We start from the raw sequence: 21,124 nt of genomic DNA, 5'->3' as shown, positions 1-21,124 counted from the left end.
TTTGCTTCATGAGCCTTCGAAGAGGGGAAAACATACAGATTTAATTCTGAACTAAAGGGTGGGGTGGGGGGGGGGGAAATCAGCAAACAGAAAAACACTTTTGTGGAGCTGTGAAAGTTCAGCCTAGCTATTTGATAAATGAGCAGACAGGCGGGCAGCCTCTTTCTCTGGCTCTTTCTTTTTGTGCTGATTCAATGAAGCCTACCTAAAGAACACCACATGCTGTTCCAGCTACTGATCTAACATTCCGCAACATCTCAGGCTTCCAAATTCTCTTTAATTACACATTAATCCCACCCATCTCTCTTTCAGTTTGGGCAGACAGAGATGGGGGCACCCAGGCACTGGGGATGTGGTGGGGAGAAGGCATTTTCTGAGTTTTCAGAGTGGACCAGAGTGCCTGATGTCATTTAGAATGCACGACAATTACTCCTCAAGTAGAATTTTTCTTCAACTACTCCAAAGACAAATAAAACATTCCTATTGGTTTACTCTTATTGTCTCTTGAAACTAGAAAAAACAATATACTTTGCTTTACCTTTTAAGAAATACAGGTCTGGAGCCCCTGTCAATGGGATATTAAAAATCAAAACTTATCTGTGCATCACACTGGGGACTGAGGATAAAGCCTGAATCCCCTTTTCACCCCAGCCTTGGTGAGGGAGAGTTAAACACCTTGCCTTATTTCATCTGTTGTACCTTGTTTGCCAGTGTTTAATTTTTATTGACTCTATTGTAGTTTCTTCGTTCAATAGTTGGGAGCTGCCCAGAATTGTTGGGAGTTAGGGGGCATACAAGTTTAATAAATTGTTATTACATGACATACATTATTATATCACATACATATGAGCCATGGTGACGCAGTGGTTAGAGTGCAGTACTGCACGCTACTTATGCTCTGCCGGCTGCTTTCAATTTGCCAGATTCAAATCTCACCAGCTCAAGGTTAACTCAGCCTTCCATCCTTCCCAGGTGGGTAAAATGAGGACCCAAATTTTTTTGGGGGGGATATGCTGAGTCTGTAAACCATTTAGAGAGGACTGTAAAGCATTGTAAACCAGTATATAAGTCTAAGTGCTATTGCTATTATCTTTCAAATCCCTGAAATTAGTTGCTTTTTATACTCACCTTTCCAAAACTAGCAGCATTGACAGGCTGAGTATCATTTTTCTCACAGAAATCCAAATAGTGCATGTAGAGGGCACTTCGAGGAATGCAGACACCTTCTGCAATCTCGTAATTCTCCTCCAGCCTTAAAAATGACAAAACAAAGACAGATATACTGACTTCTATGCACATCCATTCCATACCTATGTGTGTGTGTGCATGTGTGTGTGAGAGAGAGAGGGGCGAGGGGGGAGTTTCTACCGGTTCGGCCCGGTTTGGCCAAGTAGGTAGTAACTCGGCCAGCCATGCCCCCAAACTGTTCTCTCAGTGGCCCCATAGGCACCGCCATCTTGTTTTTTGCTTCTGTGCATGCGCAGAAGCATTTTTTACCTACTGTGTATGTGTGCACAGCATGCATCAAGTGCGCACACACCCGAAGCACGTCTCTGAGCAAACTGGCAGTAGAAGAAGCCAGAACCCACCCCTGGTGTGTGTGTGTGTGTGTGTGTGTGTGTGTGTGTGTTTGTGTGTGTGTGTGTGTGTGTGTGTGTGTGTGTGTGTGTGTGTGTGTGGGCTTGTATCCATTACAAGGTCTGAACCTTTAAGGGCTAGCAATTTTATTTTAATTTTGTTTTGTTTTCCTTTCCCCATAGAATTCTAGAATTTAAAGCTTGGAAATTCCTTCCCAAGTGCAGGACTCCATTGCCACAGTATTCTTAACAAGATATTCACCTTCTGTTAGATTATCTTCAGCAAACAAGAGTCTATCACCTCCTAAGCTAGTTTGTTCCATTGTTGAACAGATCTTACCAGGACCCAGATTGTTGGGGGCAATATGCTGACTCTCTGTAAACCGCTTAGAGAGGGCTGAAAGCCCTATGAAGCAGTATATAAGTCTACTGCTATTGCTATTGCTATTACCATTAGGAAATGCTTCCTGATGTCCAACCAAAATTTGGTTTTTTCGTACTTTAAACACAATATTTCTTCTGGAACATGTCTCAACAGTTCTGCCCTGACTACTACATGGTAGCCTTTCAGATACTTGAAGAAGCTTTCATATCTCACTAAAGTTTCTCCACACCTTCTGATAACCCTTAATCCTTTATTTCAAGTACCTTTTTTATTTTTTTTACATTGAATGCTTTTATAGATGAAAATTAGCCCCAGAATACTATAACATTATATGTTAGCTTTCTATCTGAAAAGAGCAAACATATGCTTACAAGAATCAACTCAGAAATGAATAGTAAATAGTAGATTGTCATCTAATGAACAATTTTCCAGGGACTGAATTTGCACATGTTCAAACAGACTTGTAAAATGACACATTCTTAGCAGTTTGCTATATTTTTATAATCTGCACATGTTAAATTGTAATGTAATTTTTAAAATTTTGTAAGGTATGAACCTATTCACCTTATTCGCTAATTACCATTTATGGTGTTGGTCAGAGTACGAATCCAACCAATGAGTAAAAGAAATACAATTTGAGATATCTTACTATTTATTTATGCAATTATTTGTAACTCAATTCCAAAAGGATTCTGTAATATCATTTATGTTACTAAAGTATAAAGCATTAGAAGAAGAAAAAAGTCACCAGTCTCCTCCATACCAATATGCTCCATTTTCTAGTAATAAATACCAAGGTCAACAGGCCTAGCATGAAAGGCACATAGGGAATCTGCCAAACCATCAAAGGCTTTCCAAGACAGTCTTTCAATGTGCTCCTTATGTATCCTTTCTGTAAAATTTATCCCTTAATAATTCTGCTTGTATCTCAAGGTGCTAGAGGACAACATCCTATTACAGCCAAAGGTCATGCATAGTTAGCACTCTGGAATTTATTTCTAATCTTCTCTTTTAAAGTTTAAGGGGAAAATGCACTTCCTTTGTAGTATAATTCATATTAAGCAGATAGCAAAGGTAAGCCTTAATAGTGTGTCTTCTGCCTCAATTCAGAGTTTAAAACTACCCTTGACCTGAGGACCAAACACCTAAGGATGAGACTATCTTCAAAAGATCCGTTTACATATAGAGTCACAATTACATTTCTATGCTATTCACACCAGCGTTATCCTTTCTCCTCCTTCCCCTTTCTCACTGTATTCCATCCACAGCATCCATCCTTCATTCTGTAGTAATCCCACCCAGGACAGAATCACAGAATTAGAAAACTAATTTAGGCCACTGAGTCCAGCCTCCTGTTCAGTGCAGGAATCAAGATTAAAACATCGCCAGCAGATGGCTGTACAGACTCTGCTTGAATGCATTTAGCCCATCCTTGGTAAAACAGTTCTAGGCAGTCTTGATTCTTACCTAGGTTGCTACAATATGGATTGTTATCAATTGGATTATTTACCCTAGGCATCTGCTCTTTAGAAGGCCAGGTCCTGAAAATGAAGCTCAAATACTTTGACCACCTAATGAGAAGGAAGGACTCACTGAAGAAGAGCCTAATGATGGGAATGATTGAGGGCAAAAGTAGAAGGGGGCAACAGAGATGGAGGTGGCTCAATGAAGACACTGAAGCAGTCAGCGTGAGCTTAAATGGACTCCAGAAGTTGGTAGTGGACAGGAAGGCCTGGAGGAACGTTGTCCATGGGGTCGCAATTGGTCGGATATGAATTCACAACTAACAACAACCCTAGGCATAAGCTAAAAGTAGCAACTCTGATTATGTCATGCAGCACCCAGAGCTCTTCTTGCAATTCATTGGCTGCTTGGATCTATTTTTGGAAGTATATAGAACCACTGAAGCATTACTAGAAGGGTAGATAATTCAGAAGAATCTGTGGTTCTAGTTAAATGCTCCCCTAAACCTTATTTCAGCTGTTAACACTGTTAGGAATAATGTTGATAATGTCCAATAACGTTAGAAGGATGAATTATGGAAGATGCATACTTGGGTCAGTGAAGAGTAAACTAGTTAGTGGAGACATGACCTAGAGAGAATATCAAATATCTAATGGGTTAAATTAAGCTTTCTACCTTGCTGTACTGTATACTACCTTATTAAACTGAGACATAAAAATAAGCTTCAATTAACACTAATTTAGAAAAATGTGGATTTGAAAATAATAATAATAACTTAAAGTAACCTGTGAGCTAATTAGCAGAGACTTTTCTTATAAAAATATGATTTTATATATCTTGCTATATTGTATGGAGATTCTCTTCCCCAATACTCCATTAGCTTTACAATGGTATTTTTTTCCCTTTCTACAAACTATTTCATTAAGATATTGAAGTGGTTGAATAGAATTGGTTTCTAAAGGCAGCATCTCTTCTTATTTTCTCTCTACCACAATATCATTGCTGCATTTGCCCTCAAATATACAGACACTGAACAAAACCTCTTTTCATAGGACACAGCCTGTTTGTATGCCATAGGTGCTAATTGGCCCGTCAATTTCTCTGACCAGGAAAGGATAGGAAGAAAGACTCTCAATTATTTCTCTTCATAATATCTAATGATTTTCCTCGTTTCTCTCCATTCTTTCATGGTGAATCATTAGTCTGTGCTAAACAATCTTCTGTTATATCTGAACTTTTCTTTAATGATCAAAAACCATTTTGATCATTGTTTAAGTTTACATATTTTTGTCATTTCAATAGAGAAAACTTTGTCATATTTTGAACTCTGGACTAGCCTGTAGTGTTACAATGAACTTGGACTATTTATTTTATCAGCAATGTCCTTAAAACACTATCTTTAAAATTAGGTGCAACATTGCAGTGTATTTCATTTGCTAAACAAATTCATTCACATTCCATTATATAATCTTAAAAATCCAAGAAAATTAGGGTTATAAAACTGGTGTTTCATTAGAATGAAGGCTGGATTCCTGCATTAAAGACACCTATAATTTGCTGTGTTGACATTTAGGTTGTGTGGTTACAGTCATTATAGATCATAAACTTTGGTTTATGGCCTAGCATATTGAAAGACATCACCCAATTATAGTTTATTAAATAATTTGCAGTTAAATGAACTGTGTTACAGTAAGAAGCCAGATGTAATTCTCCTCAATCACCTGTTGTTTTGATTTTCATTACCATTGTAATAAAATACTCATCTATCATTCAGAGGGCACAATACAGAGAGCTGTAGAATTTAATGGATACTATGACAACTTGGTCTGGATTAAAAAAAGAATGTATGTGACTAAAGAATGCATTCAGCAACTGTACATTTCATTGTAGTTCAACATTATTCCAGTTCCATAAAGAGCTGCAATATCTAAAAGATGTACTATATAGTCTTTGAAGTGTTAATTGGTACACCACAATCTTTCCCATCAATCTTCTTTTATATTGCTGAAGTATCACATCTCTTCCCCCATACTAACATAATCAAAAGGAATAGAATGTAAAAAGAAGAGTTTAAAATGCTGAAGGAGATAGCACACTGTATTTGGGGTCAGGTATCTATCAATGCTCTGATCCAAAGATATCCTCAAGGGTGTGTTCAGAAAAGTCAAATTGGTATCCAGGGCAGCGTGAATGAACCTAAACCTATTTTTTTAAATGTGCATCACATATTAAAATCATGTGGCGTCTTAACTGCACTACCTTGACTTTTTTTTAACCATACCCTGCGGTAAGAGGTTGGAACCTAGAATAAATAAAATATTTCCAAAATTCATGGATATCCTTAGGCTCTGGGTATCTTCAATCTTTGTGTTTGGATGGGGTTGCATTTTCCTATTCAAGATTGGTGCACAACTCGAGGGATCATATGGGATACACAGCTTCTACTGGAAGAGCAGATACCAACTATGGCCAGGAGGAACTTGCTCAAGTATATTTAGTGTGCCAGGTGCACTCTTTCTTGGACCAAGGGCACATCAGGCAGTCACTCATAACCTCATAAATGGATTGCAACAATGTGCTCTTGAAAATTGTTCAGAAACTACAACTCTAACAGAATGTTCCAAAGGTGCTTTTTCAAGAGGCAACTGGAGAGGCAACTGGATTTTCTGTTTTTCTTTGAAGATGTTTCGCATTTGAGTATTTGAGTATTTGAAAATTTATTTATAGGCCGCCCTTTTCCCTGGGGGGACTCAGGGCGGCTCACAACTCATGGGGAGGGGGATACAAACAATAACAAACAATAACACATAAGAGCAATACATAATTAAAAATAGAGCACGACATTCATACCATTCGGGTGGGGGTGAGTTACATTCTTTAACCCCAGGCCTGACGGGATAGCCAGATTTTAATGGCTGTGCGGAGGGTCTGGAGGGTGGTAAGGGTACGAATCTCCATGGGGAGATCGTTCCAAAGGGTCGGAGCTACTACCGAGAAGGCTCTCCTCCGCGTAGTTGCCAGTCGACACTGACTGGCAGATGGAACTCGGAGGAGGCCTAATCTATGTGATCTAATGGGTCGCGAGGAGGTAATTGGCAGGAGGCGGTCTCTCAAGTATCCAGATCCACTACCATGAAGGGCTTTATGGGTGGTAAGTAGCACCTTGAAGCGCACCCGGAGATCGACAGGTAGCCAGCGCAGCTCGCGGAGGATAGGTGTTATGTGGGTGTACCGAGGTGCACCCACGATCGCTCGCGCGGCCGCATTCTGGACTAGCTGAAGTCGCCGGATGCTCCTCAAGGGCAGCCCCATGTAGAGCACGTTACAGTATTCCAGCCTAGAGGTCACAAGGGCACGAGTGACTGTTGTGAGAGCCTCCCGGTTCAGGTAGGGTCGCAACTGGTGCACCAGGCGAACCTGTGCAAATGCCCCCCTGGTCACAGCTGATAAATGGTGGTCAAAAGTCAGCTGTGGGTCCAGGAGGACTCCCAGGTTGCGAACCCTGTCTGAGGGGTATAATGTTGACCCCCCAGCCTGAGAGATGGAACACTTGGCCAATTAGTGGGAGGGAAACACAACAGCCACTCGGTCTTATCCGGGTTGAGCACAAGCTTGTTAGCCCTCATCCAGTCCCTAACAGCTTCAAGGCCCCGGTTCATCACGTCCACCGCTTCATTGAGTTGAGCTTCAAAGCTTCTTCAGCTCTCAGAGATGTTTGAAGCTCTTAGATAGCTGAAGAAGCTTCTTGGATGAGAAGCGAAACATCCTCAAAGAAAAATCAGAAAGTCTAGTTGCCTCTTGAAAAAGCACTTTTGGGACAACCATGACCCGAATGACTGAGAATTTCCAGACCTTTGTTCCTGAATGCAGTGTCATGGACAATTTTAGCAGTGACGAGCAGTCAGGGGAGGCAGGGGAGGCACAGCCTCACCACTGTCAATCATGAAAAGGAAAAAAAATGTAAATGGGAAAAGGCGAGTGCTGAGGTTAGGCTAGCTAGCTGCTGCCACACCATGAATGACTGCCTGTTTAAAAAAGCCTCTAAAAAGTGCCCTCTACTATGAGGCAGGAGAACTGCATACCTCATCTAATCTGACTTTTAGGTGCTCGAGCAGAGTTAAGCGAGGGTTAAAAGCCTAAAAAATCCCGAGGTAGTTGAGGCACGCAGTTGTCCTGCCTCATAGCAGAGGGTGCATTTTTTAGAGGCTTCAACTCTGTCATTCTTTTTAAAGCTGCAGCATCGTGCTCACTCTTCCTCCTCTCTTTCTCCATTTCTGATGCCCCCCACCCCCACCCCACGCTCCCTCTTTTCCTTCAAATTTCCTTTTTTTCTTTTTTCTTTAATAAATGCAATGCTCAGGCATTCTCTCCTCTCCCGCGACACCCCACTGACTAAAGCACTTTCTTTCGCCCACCTGAGCTTGCGGCAGCCCGCCTGAGCTTGCGGCAGCCTGCCTGAGCTCGCGGCAGCCCGCCTGAGCTCTGCTGCGAGCACAGGCGGGTGAAAGAAAGTGCTTTAGTCAGTGGGGTGTCGGGGGAGAGGACTGCCTCACCAGCCATAAACCTCACCGCATGTCACTGAATTTTAGGTATGCTTTGCTGTGTCTATGTGACCCCAGCTGCACCAGTAAAAGTTCCAGGTACAATTCAAAGTGCTATTTATCATCTATAAAGTCCTTCATGGAAAAAGGTCTGGATTATTTGAAAGGCTGTTTGATTCCAATTGCTTCTGTCCATCTAGTTTGAATGGGTGTGCTCCAGCTCCCATCACTTAACCGGTATCATCTTCTGGGGCCTAGGAAGTATGACTGCTGGAGCCCTCGCCCTGTGGAATGATATCCTCACAGAGATCTGGTTGGCTCCCACCTTGATAATGTTCAGGAAATTATTAATGGGCCATCATGAATCTCCTTGTGTGTGGGTTTATGCCTTAAAATACTCTAATTATAAGCTGCCCAGTGTTGTTTGGAGTCAGGCAGCCTATAAATTATATTTATGCATGTATCCCTATAGTGTTCTAGATGCCTATGACAATATTTACTATGACAATAAACCTACAAGATTCTTAATATTAATCCCTACATAACTATTTTCAAGGCAACACAGATCAACTTAAGAAATGCCAAATTCTGTGTCAGACACAGAGCACTAAAAGTGCCTGGCTCACTTGTTGTGGAATAATCAATGAATCCATGGACAAAAGGCAGATGATTTAAGAGAACATAATTCGTCCAGTTCATGGTAGCCAATTCAAAACTCATATATAACTAATTAATCTGCGAAATTAAAAAAAAAAACCAGATGCACAGAAATACACTTTTCCGTGCTCTCAGCCATCTCCTCACTTCTTTCTCTTTGGTTTTCTCTAAATTCTCCTTTCTATTGGCTATCCTCTCCCCACCAGCACATACTCATCCCCTGCAGCTTCCATTCTCACTCAGCTGGTTAGGTTGGTCTCCATCATCTCTGCTCAGCCTTGATTGCATGGGCCAAACAACCTGAAATGAGATGCAGAGGATGTAGCTCACTCAGGTTGCTGCCACCATAATTCATTGGTCTTCCAAAGTCTTGGCCAGAGATGAAGCTAGAGCTAACATCAGCTAGGTAAATACACCATGCTATGCTGTAGTTTGCTAAGATAATAGTAATAATATTTTGCCAGATGCCACAATTAAGTTAAGTTCACACATTCCACTAAGTTCAAAGAAGCAAAATATATTATGAATAAGCATGATATATGGACCAAATCAAATTATGTTAGCTAGCCTAAACATAGTTTAGACTAGGGGTCGGAAACTTTAAACAATCAAAGAGCTGCAAAGGTCCTAACTGGAAGTCCCCCATTCAATTCTGGAGACAAACGGAAGTCTGGTTTCTCCATCACAGAGTCTCCTTCCAGCATGGCATCCTTTTCCCCCTACCTGTCCTAACCAAAAGCCCTATCAATTGTGGATCTGATGGGCAACAGGGAGCTGCAGCAGAGGGATGAAAGAGCCACATGTGGCTCCAGAACCGCAGGTTGCCATCCCCTGGTTTAGACTGTCTGGCACACTGCTATAGCAATAGCAATAGCAGTAGACTTATATACCGCTTCATAGGCCTTTCAGGCCTCTCTAAGCGGTTTACAGAGAGTCAGCATATTGCCCCCAACAATCTGGGTCCTCATTTTACCCACCTCGGAAGGATGGAAGGCTGAGTCAACCCTGAGCCGGTGAGATTTGAACCGCTGACCTGCTGATCTAGCAGTAGCCTGCAGTGCTGCATTTAACCACTGCGCCACCTTGGCTCTATACCTACTTTGCCTCCTCTTGATTCCTTTTCAAATGCTGTTCATGCCACTCCAGGCTTCCCCTGACTGGACCAATTGCAATTGTCACATTGCTTAAAAAAGGAAGAGGTGAAGTGCTGCTGGCATATTAGGAGGCAGAATGGTGTATCATTCCTTCCCTAATTATTGATGCCTCTAGTTCACAGTCATTGAATTGTAAGGACTTACAAGCTGAAGTTATGCAACTTAGAATCAAATGCAAACAAATAAAAGGGGTGATGGTTATTCTCAACATATTGTACTCTGGAGAACATGAAGTTCTTTTGCAGTGAGCCTAGACAAGTCAGGGCAGATATGACTGTAAGGACAAATAAGCCGTAAAGGCGCTATTAAAGATGGTGGCTTGAATGATAGTAAATGGCTTATTGCCTCTCTTGGGCAATTGGGACATGGTAGCAAATAATGGCTACATTCCAACAAGCTGAATATCCTGGGAGTTTTGGGATGTATTAACCTCTGTGATTAAGGATGCTACCATTATTGGCTTGTTTCCTCCGGAGAGAAGAGCTTTATGAGATAATTAGCTGTGACAATTTGGCTGAAACGAATCCATTAAATTATAGGAAAGACTAAGCAATTGCCTTCTGAGGAGGCATGGAGTAATCCAAAGTATTAGTTGCTGGACAAGAACAACAGTAACAAAAAATGAATTGCTGTTTAAATATTTGGGAAAGATTAACCATTTGTTGGCAGAGTTTAGGGTACCATAAGTTCAGAAAAGAATATGAAAATGTTCAACTAATCAGTTTCCAGAGGCCCTTCTCCATCTATGTTCATATGTTTCCAGTGATTAGATGGGTAACTAGAAGAGATATAACTGAACACTTTTAGCTGCCTACCTTGATTGATATTTTATAGTATTTTTGCTAGAGCTAACAAGCTATTTGTCTTTTGAAATTCTAGCAAAGCACAGATCCTTTACACATTTTTTTTAAAAAAGATATTAATCCTCAGACATTGAATTCTGAGCACAGAACAATACTTAATGAGCATAAGCTAGAATGCTTATGTAGTCAATAATCTAGAATAATGCAACAGTGCCAAAATTATTCCTACGTGTTTATTATGCTCTTGAATATTTCTAGTTTGCCTGAAAGTAGCTGCTTGAGAATAAATGTTTTTTTTCAATCTTACCATTGCAGAGTTGCTGGGGTAGAGTGTGGTTTGGATGCTCTGTTATTCTCTTTCTCCTCATCTGTTGAGGAAAAAACACTATTAGGGGGCATTCTTTCAGCTGAGGTACTTGAAGGACATGAGAAAATCCCATGAGAAATTGGGAATATTCTCTAATTCCACAGAAACAAGCTTGAAATATGCAAAAAAATACTTGAAGATTATGAGAATTGGAATGATTGTTTAAGTAATTGCCAGGCTGTACAATCTGATGCCTGTTCCCATGAATACCTTCTTTGGAACTTAAAGGAAATAAATGTTTCCATCTCATCCAGCCTTTCACATCTTTTCACCATATTGGGTCATTAAACTACCTTCCCTGTTTAGAGACTCAAACTTGGAGAAAAGGTACATCAGGACTTTCTACAAATAGTAAAATGCACCTCTTACAAGCTCCATGGATATGTTGCACCTTTCTTATTCTCTTTATTGCAGTTGTGACTATTTGAAAATATCATTAGAATCTGAAGGTTTTATTATACAGTAGACCAGGCATTACAATAGACATTTCCTTCCACCTTCATTCTCTTGCTGCCTCAAAACCAAATATTGAAGAATATGTCTAAACGGTTCTAAAGAATGAGCAGCCATTCCTACATTCAGTTTTCTGCTAGGGGTGTCATTATGGAGGGCACATGCAGGATAGCATTGTTCTACTTATTTTTTAAGAGCTGTTGTAATGATGCTATTCTTGGGAACAAGGGGTATTTGTCAGGTTTTCTTTGCCCAGGAAGAAAACATAATTCTGACATTGTTTTGAGATTGTCTACTAGTGGACTAGCATATAAGGGCTGTAACTGACCTGGGGGGGTGGGAGCTGTCTGACTGGGGATGTGTGGCCAATTGAGTGGGAGTGGCCAGCTTGACACCACTCCCCAAACTGCTGGCATGTTTCCTCTTTGCATTAGGTAAACCAGGCCGAAGCCATGCTGGCCTGATCTTTCCTCTTCACATTGGGTGGACTGGTCTGAAGCTACATTGGCCCGATCTTTCATCTTCACATTGGGTGGACCAGGACAGCCCTGCGGGCTGGATCCTAACCAGCCTTGAGTTTGACACCCCTGAATAAACTGTTGGACAATGAGGAATATAATCAAGCAGAGGTTGAATGACAGACCAATGGCCTGATTCTGTGGGTTCAACTCTTTTTTAGAAGATGAAGAGTGAGGTGAGCAACCCTACCTGGCAAAAACCATGTGGGACACATGGACTGGTCTGGGGAAGTATTAGTTCTCCTCCTGAGACTTACCAATTCAGAAGATTTATCTTGATGAACAATAAGTAGTCCTTCCTCAGGTCAGTTCTATGGTGAGAGACATGGCACTGAAGTAGAACAATGCTGTTACCTGGTACTGATTGATGTATTTGATCCCCTTCCCTCGTGGGTGGTTTCTCTTTCCCATTCACAGACATTGAGGAGACAAGAGTAGTCTCATCTGCTTGAGGCTTTCACATTAATCTCTTTCAAAAGGGAACTATCTAGGTTCAAATCTTTACAGAGGCCGGTGTCTGCAACTTGGTTCCCCGAGCTAGGATTGCTGTGAATTCAGTGATATCACAAAGGCTAGGAGATTGACATCAGGTTAACCCAGGGGTGTCAAACCCACATGGTCATGGCGTTGGCACGTGACGTATCAGGTCTTTTTTCCCCTTCGCTAAACCTGGCATGGGCGTGGCCAGTGCGTGACACATCCGGTCCAAGGGCCAGGAATTTGACAGCCCTGGGTTAACAGATATGAGTTAAAGTGCACTGAACCACCTCATAGGTAGCTTTAATATCACCTAGGTTAGCCAGTAAACTTAGCCTATTGGCTATTTATGATCAGTGTAAAACAAGCAAACAAATCATGAGAAAATAATTAAATTACATACAGCTGAATCTGCCTAATCTCTTTACAAATTCATTTAAGCTATAGGCTATTATCATCTTCTGTGAAACATTACTCATTTACAGGGGTAAGGCATTTATGTTACTATACTACTGCTACTACTATTATTATATTTCAATGCCTACATTTTGAAGCCCAAATCACTGAAGCTTTTCTGTAAGCAAACTTGTTCTTCATTGCATGTTGCTGCTTGAGAAATTCATACTCATCATTATATTAGAGAAGTTAAAATAGGAACTTGTTATGTGCAACTCCATATTTTAAAATGCTAATCAGTCTGGTTAAGGGTTTTTTTTACATTTTTATCCTGCCCACTAAAAATTTCATTCTTAATATAGTAGCAAAATAACTAAGAAAATAAATTATACACTGAAATAATTGTTGTTACAATCTTCTACTGTAATTCAATAGTGGTGTTTTTTTCAGAACAGGGAAAATGTTCATTAATATCTTAAGATGAAATACTGAGCAGAATTACCATATTTTTCAGAGTATAAGACGCACCAGAATATAAGACGCACCAAGGTTTTGAAGAATCAAATTTTTTAAAAAGTAGGTAGGTAGATAGAGGGATAGAGAGGGAGAGAAAGAGAGAGAAATACAGTAGGAAGGTAGGGAGAGAGAGAGAGAGAGAGAGAGTAGTTAGGTAGGTAGGTAGATAAAGGATTAGAGAGAGAGAGAGAAATAGAGAGTGTGTGTAAGTACGTAGGTAGAGGTATATATAGAGAGAAATAGAGAGAGAGAGAAATATAGTAGATAGGTAGGGGGAAGGGAGTAGTTAGTTAGTTAGTTAGTTAGTTAGTTAGTTAGGTAGGTAGGTAGGTAGAAAAAAGGATAGCGAGAAAGAAATATATAGAGAGAAATACAGTAGGTAGGTAGGAAGAGAGAGTGTGTGTAGGTAGGTAGGTAGGTAGAGGGAAAGAAAGAGAGAGAGAAATACAGTAAGGTAGGGAGAGAGAGAGTAGTTAGGTAGGTAGGTAGAGAGAGAGAAAAATACATATAGAGAGAAATGCAGTAGGTAGGTAGGGAAAGAGAGTGTGTGTAGGTAGGTAGGTAGGTAGAGGGAAAGAAAGAGAGAAAGAAATACAGTAAGGTAGGGAGAGAGAGTAGTTAGGTAGGTAGAGAGAGAGAGAAATATATATAGAGAGAAATACAGTAGGTAGGGAGGGAGAGAGAGTGTGTGTGTGTAGGTAGGTAGAGGAATAGAGAGAGAGAGAGAGAGAGAAATATAATAGATAGGTAGGTGTTTCTGCTGGCACAGCACTTGATCAATGTAATTCTCATCAATCAGTTAAAGAGCTTTCCAAAAGGAAAAAGAAAAGTTTTTGCACTCTGCAAACCTCCCAAAAATGACCCGTTTTTCACAAAAGGGGCCCATTTTTACTTCCAAAAAAGGCATGAATAGCCTGTGGGGGGGCTTGCAGAATGCTCCTAGGGGGTGGGGGGCAAGAAAGAGCAAAAAAAAGGCAGGTTTTTTTGCAAAAATGGGCCCGTTTTTTGTCAAAAAAAATGCATGTATAGCCTTATGGAGGCTTATAGAGTGCTGCTGGGGGCTGGGGGGGCATAAAATAACCTGTTTTGCTCCTTTCTGCCCTCCCCAGCCCCCAGGAGGTCTCTGAAAGCCTCCATAAGGGTTTGTACAGCCATTTTGGTGAAGGGGGCAGGGCTTCGGGAGGCAAAAAAATGCTGTATTCGGTGTATAAGACGCACCCAGATTCTCATCCTCTTTTTTGAGGAAAAAAGGTGCATTTTATACTCCGAAAGATAGCAATAGCAATAGCAATAGCAGTAGACTTATATACCGCTTCATAGGGCTTTCAGCCCTCTCTAAGCGGTTTACAGAGAGTCAGCATATTGCCCCCAACAATCTGGGTCCTCATTTTACCCACCTCGGAAGGATGGAAGGCTGAGTCAACCCTGAGCCGGTGAGATTTGAACCGCTGAACTGCTGATCTAGCAGTAGCCTGCAGTGCTGCATTTAACCACTGCGCCACCTCGGCTCCTCCAGATACGGTATGTAGGTTGATGGGCATCCTTAAATGGAATCCCAGATGCCCCCCAGCTGCATAGAATCTTCAGCAGAACTTCCCAGATGACGGGTGTCAAACTTGTTGCATCACATTGCTGTCATGTGATATATCACAACGTTTTATTGTGGCCCATTGACAGCCAGTGGACCCAGACAATGAGGAAGTTGGGGAGGAACATGGGCCAGTCCTAGGGACTGAGGAAAGCTCAGATGAGGGCTCTGTATCAGAGGCAGAGAGAGCTAGACAGCAATGAGTCAGAGGAACATCTGGAGCATGTTCCCAGTATGCGCATGCACAGAGCTGCCAGAAGACAAGAACAACTAAGAAAGCAGGTTGACTTGGGAGTAAAGCCATACCTTGGAGGTGATTGGCCCCTCCTATAGGAAACAAAAAAGGAGAGAATGGGCTTTTGCAGGAAACAATTTGTTCCTTTGGTTGTTTCAAGAGTGGAAAGTTCTTTTTGTGACTATAAGAGACTCTGTGCCAAGTGTGGCCTTGCTCTGCATTTGGAAACTAGTTATCTGGCAGCTCTCCATGTGAGATAAGGTTCGTGTTGATAAATATTCCTCTGAAAGACTGTTTCCCAAGCCTTGCTGATTGTGAATGAAATGAATTCACAGTTGTGTAAATAAAAGAGGTTTTGCCGGGACCAGGACTCTGCTTCATGCTTTTTAAGGAAGCCTAGGTCAGAACATGTTTTTCCCTTCATGGAGCTGGAGTAGGTGTGGCCTGTGTGGGATGCATCTGGCCTGTGAGCTGTCAGTTTTACACCCCTGAAAAAAGCTGCTTTGAGGAGTCAGGTGTAAGTTGTGGGTTGACTACAGTCCCAAGTCAAGGATGCCAAAACTCAGATGCCAGAATGCATGACACAAAGGGTTATTGCTCTCTGAATTCATTCTACAGCCATTTGGACTAACTGTCAGAAAGAAGGAAAGGATTCTGTAAAGGATTTCCCCTCCCCAAAAAGAGATTGTTATCTGAGCCTGCAATGGAATCTAAGCATCTGTCCAGCCCTACTTCTAGACTTTTGATGAGTAGGCTCTATTCCACCTCAGTAATAAAGAGTACCAGGACAGGACACCTTATACAAGTAAATAAGAAAAGGGAGAAGGCCATGCTTATCTCCCATGATTGTCCCTCTCCCATTGCTCTATTTGAACATTCTTTCTTTAACCATATTGCTCTAATACTCTCCTTCCCATTCCAATGATACCCCTGAGGCAATTAACGATATAAACCAAGTATTCCCCATTTGTTCCTGAAGCATTATGCTTCTTAAAGAAATGTCCACCTTTGCCATAATCATGTCCACTTTATGTGCCAAGTAGATCAATATGCTTTGCACTGCAGTCTCCGAAACAAAGTTGTTAACAGAGTCACAACTATCAGATTGCCCTTGTTCTCCACACAAAAAGGAAATAATGGGCTACCACTGGTATTCTGGTAGAGCTCTAAAATGTCACCCTGCCTCTTTCATCACACTACCTCCCAAGCTTCTAACTTACCTACGCTAGCTAGGTTGCTTGAGACCACTCCTATCAGGGTATTCCATATGGAAGGAGAAACACACACACACACACACACACACACACACACACACACACACACACACACCAGGGAATTAAGCAGCCAGCTTTTATGGTGGTCATTAGCAGAGTTTCAAGAAAACAATGAAATTATTTAAAATCTGAACTGGAACCAACATTGGAATGGTTGTGGAAGGTGGTGAGTTGAGAATGAGCTGTTGAGTTGTCTATGATTAGAACATTCAGTAAGAAATTCTCTTTATAGCATTCCTTCTCAGGAAGATAAACAATTCTCTTGGCAATTAATTTCCTTTTGACTGATAATGAAGAACCTTCAGTCAAGCATCCCAATGGGTATTGTTTTGGTCCCAGAAGGGAGATTCAGGCTTCATCTACAAAGCTAGTATCTTAATGGCTTATCTTTAGGTCCCTCTGCTCATATATACTCAGCTGTCCAATATATCTATATATATAAAAACAGCTGTGTGTTTGTATGTTCTAACATAACTCTGGAACACCTTGAGCAATTTCAACCAAACTTGGTACACAGATGACTTACTCTGTGGAAACAAATACTGTGGGACTTCCTGTGGGAGGAGCTGTCGCCGAAGGAGCTCAACGGAGCCCCTCTCAGAGTTCTGGTCTGTATATCTAATTAAGATCAATAGATATCACCCCTTTCTGACAGAAAGGGGCAGGCAGAAGCTCAGGTGCTAGGATTTATTCGTAGTTCACAGCCCCCTTTCTTTTTTTTTTTGGGCTGCGAACGGAGAAGAGATCCAGCGTAACTGAGCTCTTATCTCCAGCCAGTTCCTCGCAGCTGCCTTTTTGCAGCCCTAGACAGGCGACCCCCCCACTCAGGACAATGATAAATTGTTTAAAGCAACTTAAGCTAACACGAGCGGGTCTCACTCCTGTGATGTTTTTTTTTTATAACTATCTAAACACCAGCCTTGTTTTTCCTTTGAAACTTCTCTGGGCAATTGGGATACAAAATGGCGTTTTTACTGTGTTGGTGATTGATGACGTAATTAACCGGCTTTATCTCCCCGGAGACTGCTACTCATTAACAAGCAAAATCTACAAATAATTTATTGAGAACTGACCAGCTGAAGACACTGTTTATCTGTTTATTCTCAGCTTTTATCTATAATGCCTCCCAGGTCTAAGCAGGCAAAAAAATCCCCCCCGCATGTGCTTAAAGAACTTGTTAGTAAATCGCTGCCTTTGTCTCCTACACCACCTACTGGAGATTCCTTGACACAGGAGCTTTTCTTTCAAATAATTAATGACTTTAAACAAGAAATTAAAGAATTTGTGCTGGATTTATGCGATAAAATACAGACTAAAATTGCCCAAATAAAGGCGGATATGTTTGAAGTTACGTCTACTTTGACAGATTATATCGAAGAAATGGAGACTAAACTGGAAACTTTGGAGGGGGCTAATTTTAATTTGACTTCTAATATCCAAGCATTACAACAAGAGATTAGAGATACTCAAACACAACTTACAATGATAAATTATAACAGAAAGGCGTCTGCAATAAGAGTCAGAGGACTGCCTGAAAAGAAAGGAGAGAACTTGAAACAGACGTTTGTAGAAGCTTTCAGCCAAGCGGTGGGAGGTCCGGGACTCAATTTTGATTGGAATATTCGAAAAATCTATCGCCAGAATTCGCGTGTAGCAGAGCAACGACAGCTTCCAAGAGACATAATTATATACTTTTTCACAAGAGAATCCAGAAATGCGATCACTCAAAAGTTTTACAATAACAGGCTCCGAATCGATGGCCATGATTTGTTTGTCTTTAAAGAAATCCCGCTCCAGATGCTGCAAGCAAGGAGAGGCTATACTTTTTTAACCCAAGAACTTAGAAATCGTCAAATACAGTATAAATGGGAAGCTCCAGTTGGAATCACAGTTACATTTGAAAATCAAAGATTTCGTATTAATTCTGTTTCGGAAGCTCGGGACTTTTATTATAAAACTCTGAAGGCGGGGCTTCTTGACTCACTCGGAAACGCGGAAGGACAAGGTGAAGGAAAGACAAGCAGCAAGTCACTTGGTTACAAGAAGGAGGGAGTTGTTCTCCCCCTACTGGAGAGGCAGAAGAGCGGAAACTGAGGATTCAGTCATATTTTCAAAGCAGCGGGACACGTGGTTATAAGGCAGAGGGTTGCCTTCTCTTTCCGAAAGGGCAGAAGAGTAAAGAATATAGATCCAGCGATGTCTTTAAAATACTTTCTAAGCTTTTGGACTGATTAAAACTTTAGGATTTCTGTTTGGTATGAAATGGTAAAGCTGTGTACTGATGAGGAATGGAAAGAAGCATTGCTTATTCTAGACAGATATTATACGGGACTTTTACAAGACTTATTTGAATCTCAATCCAAACTGCGCATGAAGTGTTTTCTGTGAGGAAAGCGGGGACTAAGATTTATTTGAATTGCGGTTTGGGATGAATGGAGTTGGGAGGAGTGGGGCAGAAAGGAAGGTGGAGCGGGATATTGATGAAGGGATCTTGGGATTGAATGAATTGGTATGGATTTTGGGCACACATTTTACGGATTTACATGCTTGAAGTATAACATAAAAAGCTCAGGATTTTAAAGTGAAGAGCGAGATCCTAATCTTATGCAATTTGGGCTTGGGAGGAATGGAGACGTGAAACGAAGGGTAGGAAGATGAGTAGCGAAAGTATGATTAGACTGCTCTGTATTTGAAGATAAATTGATTTTTGTATAAACTAATATTTGAATATAAGGTTAAGAAAGGCTATCTGGAGAGTCTACAGGAAGATGGGGGTAAATATCAAAGAAGTAAGGGACGAGGACAAAATATAAATGGAATGATTCACACTGTTTAAATTTTAAGAATGATGGGAGGCTGAGCATAATGCAAAAGATTTTTAAATTTTTTTTTTTATTTACTTTTTCGTTTTTTTTTTTTCTTTTTCGGAGTGTTCTTTTTATTTTATTTTCATTATTATTGTTAATAAGATATTTTGAAGGTGAATGGTACTGAACTGTGCCGGGTGTGGGACCTGGGAAGTCGGAGGGGGTTAGGGAGGGGGGTTCATTGGGGGTGGGTGGGCGGGTGGAGATATAGTTTCAATATATAGAATAAGAAGAATACACTTGTATACTGTTGATCCTTATATTTTCTTTTTATTTTTCTCTTTTTTTTTCTTTTTGCTTTTTTCCTTTCTTTTTTCTTTTTAGCGTAACTGAATAGATTAAGGAATAGAGAAATGCACCATAGTGAGAAGTAGAGGAAAGGAAGAGGGAGAAGTAAGGAGGGAGGAAGAGGGGAATGTAAGGACGATGAGAGGGGAAGGAGGGTGAGGAAGGCGAGAAAGGAAGATAGGAGGGGAAAGGGAAGTAGGAGGGGTGATCGTTGGAGGGAGAAAGGAAAGTTGGAGGGGGAGAAGAAGGGGTGTATGAAAGCGATAGGTTGGGTTTATGAGTTGTGTTTAGGTTGGGGTTTTTCTTTTCTTACTATTATATTATTATTATTGCAAATATCCAGTATATAAGTGAATGTATAAAATTGAAAATGAAAATGAATAAAACATTTAATTAAAAAAAAAAAAGAAACAAATACTGTGGGGGCAAGAAAACCGCTCTGGGTGTGTGTTCTGTTAAGATACAGCCTGTTATGCCTTAAAATGGTTTCTACTGTACAGCGCAGCGGAGTTGCCATGGTAACAGCTTCACAGTACTCCACAAGGGGGAATTTCCCCTGGTAAGGGGGAAAATCCAACATTAGAAATTATGTTTGGTCTGGACATTTTCCCCCTATAAATAAATACCCAGACAACGCCAGGTTATCGGCTAGTTATAAATATAAAATGCTGTTTTTTCTGGCTGATGCATTTGTAATCTAACTCTAACTTTTTCTCTGCTTGGAGATGTGGATGGGTGCTCCCTGACTTTCCTAGATCTACACAGACATTATAAAGTTCAAGTCTTTTTTAACAAATGGGAATCTATATATTTCTATAGAAAATAAAACATACTTACTTTCATCATTAGAAACATTTGCCAGAGATGTGTGGCTGGAATAACGTTTGTTTTCACTTTCACTGAGACATCTTTCAATCCAACTCTCTGCAAAACATTTTTTTAAAACAAGTAATTAATCTGTATTAGACAATTTTTCAACATATCTGTGTAAAAGATTCAGAGAAGAAACCAGATTCATATTACACCCTACTTAAGCAAAAAAAAAAATGTTCTCAGCCACAGCTTCTTTGGCACAGACTGAAAATAAAACTAACATGTGACTTTCATGTAAAGATGTCAGATTAAACTATATCAAATATTTTTCCATTCTGGGGAAAAAACAGAATATATGTGCCTTACACTAAAAGGTACTATGAGCCAAGGCTTTCTAAGATCAATGTGGACTGCCTCTGTATCATTTTTATTTCATTTTCCAAAGGATAATAGCATAGTCATTCCAAAGCATATGGCTTTGTAAGACTGAGTCCTGTTCCCCGAGACAAAGTTCATGTATTCAACCGAGGCAAAAAAAGAGAGCATAAGCTGTTTTCTTATACCCTTTACAGTAAAAAAGAAACATACATAACAATATGTTACTCTTTATTAATACTCATTACCAGCTGTCTAAGGCAGTTGTCCAAATGTTAAGACTAGCTATACGGTTTGGCATTTGTATATAGATTCCATGGTTACTTGGTAAAATAGTTGTATTTCTGTCTATGTAAATGGTTCATTACTAGCTATA

General features: G+C 40.6%; 1 protein-coding gene across 1 annotated transcript in view; it reads right to left on the bottom strand.

The window, feature by feature from the left end:
• Positions 1-20,476, bottom strand: part of RFX4 (regulatory factor X4) — a 56,673-nt gene extending 36,197 nt beyond the window's left edge. Inside the window, exons 1-3 of the mRNA XM_032222001.1 lie at positions 20,398-20,476; positions 10,889-10,949; positions 1,129-1,252 (exon numbers count right to left, since the gene is read on the bottom strand). Coding sequence (XP_032077892.1) covers positions 1,129-1,194 — 66 coding nt within the window. The 5' untranslated portion in view covers positions 1,195-1,252; positions 10,889-10,949; positions 20,398-20,476. The remainder of the gene's footprint in view (positions 1-1,128; positions 1,253-10,888; positions 10,950-20,397) is intronic.
• Between the last annotated feature and the right edge of the window lie 648 nt (positions 20,477-21,124).

The sequence above is a fragment of the Thamnophis elegans genome, chromosome 7, assembly GCF_009769535.1.
Source record: "Thamnophis elegans isolate rThaEle1 chromosome 7, rThaEle1.pri, whole genome shotgun sequence".
In the NCBI taxonomy this organism is placed as follows: Eukaryota; Metazoa; Chordata; class Lepidosauria; order Squamata; family Colubridae; genus Thamnophis; species Thamnophis elegans.
This window is presented reverse-complemented; position numbering and strand designations above follow the sequence as displayed.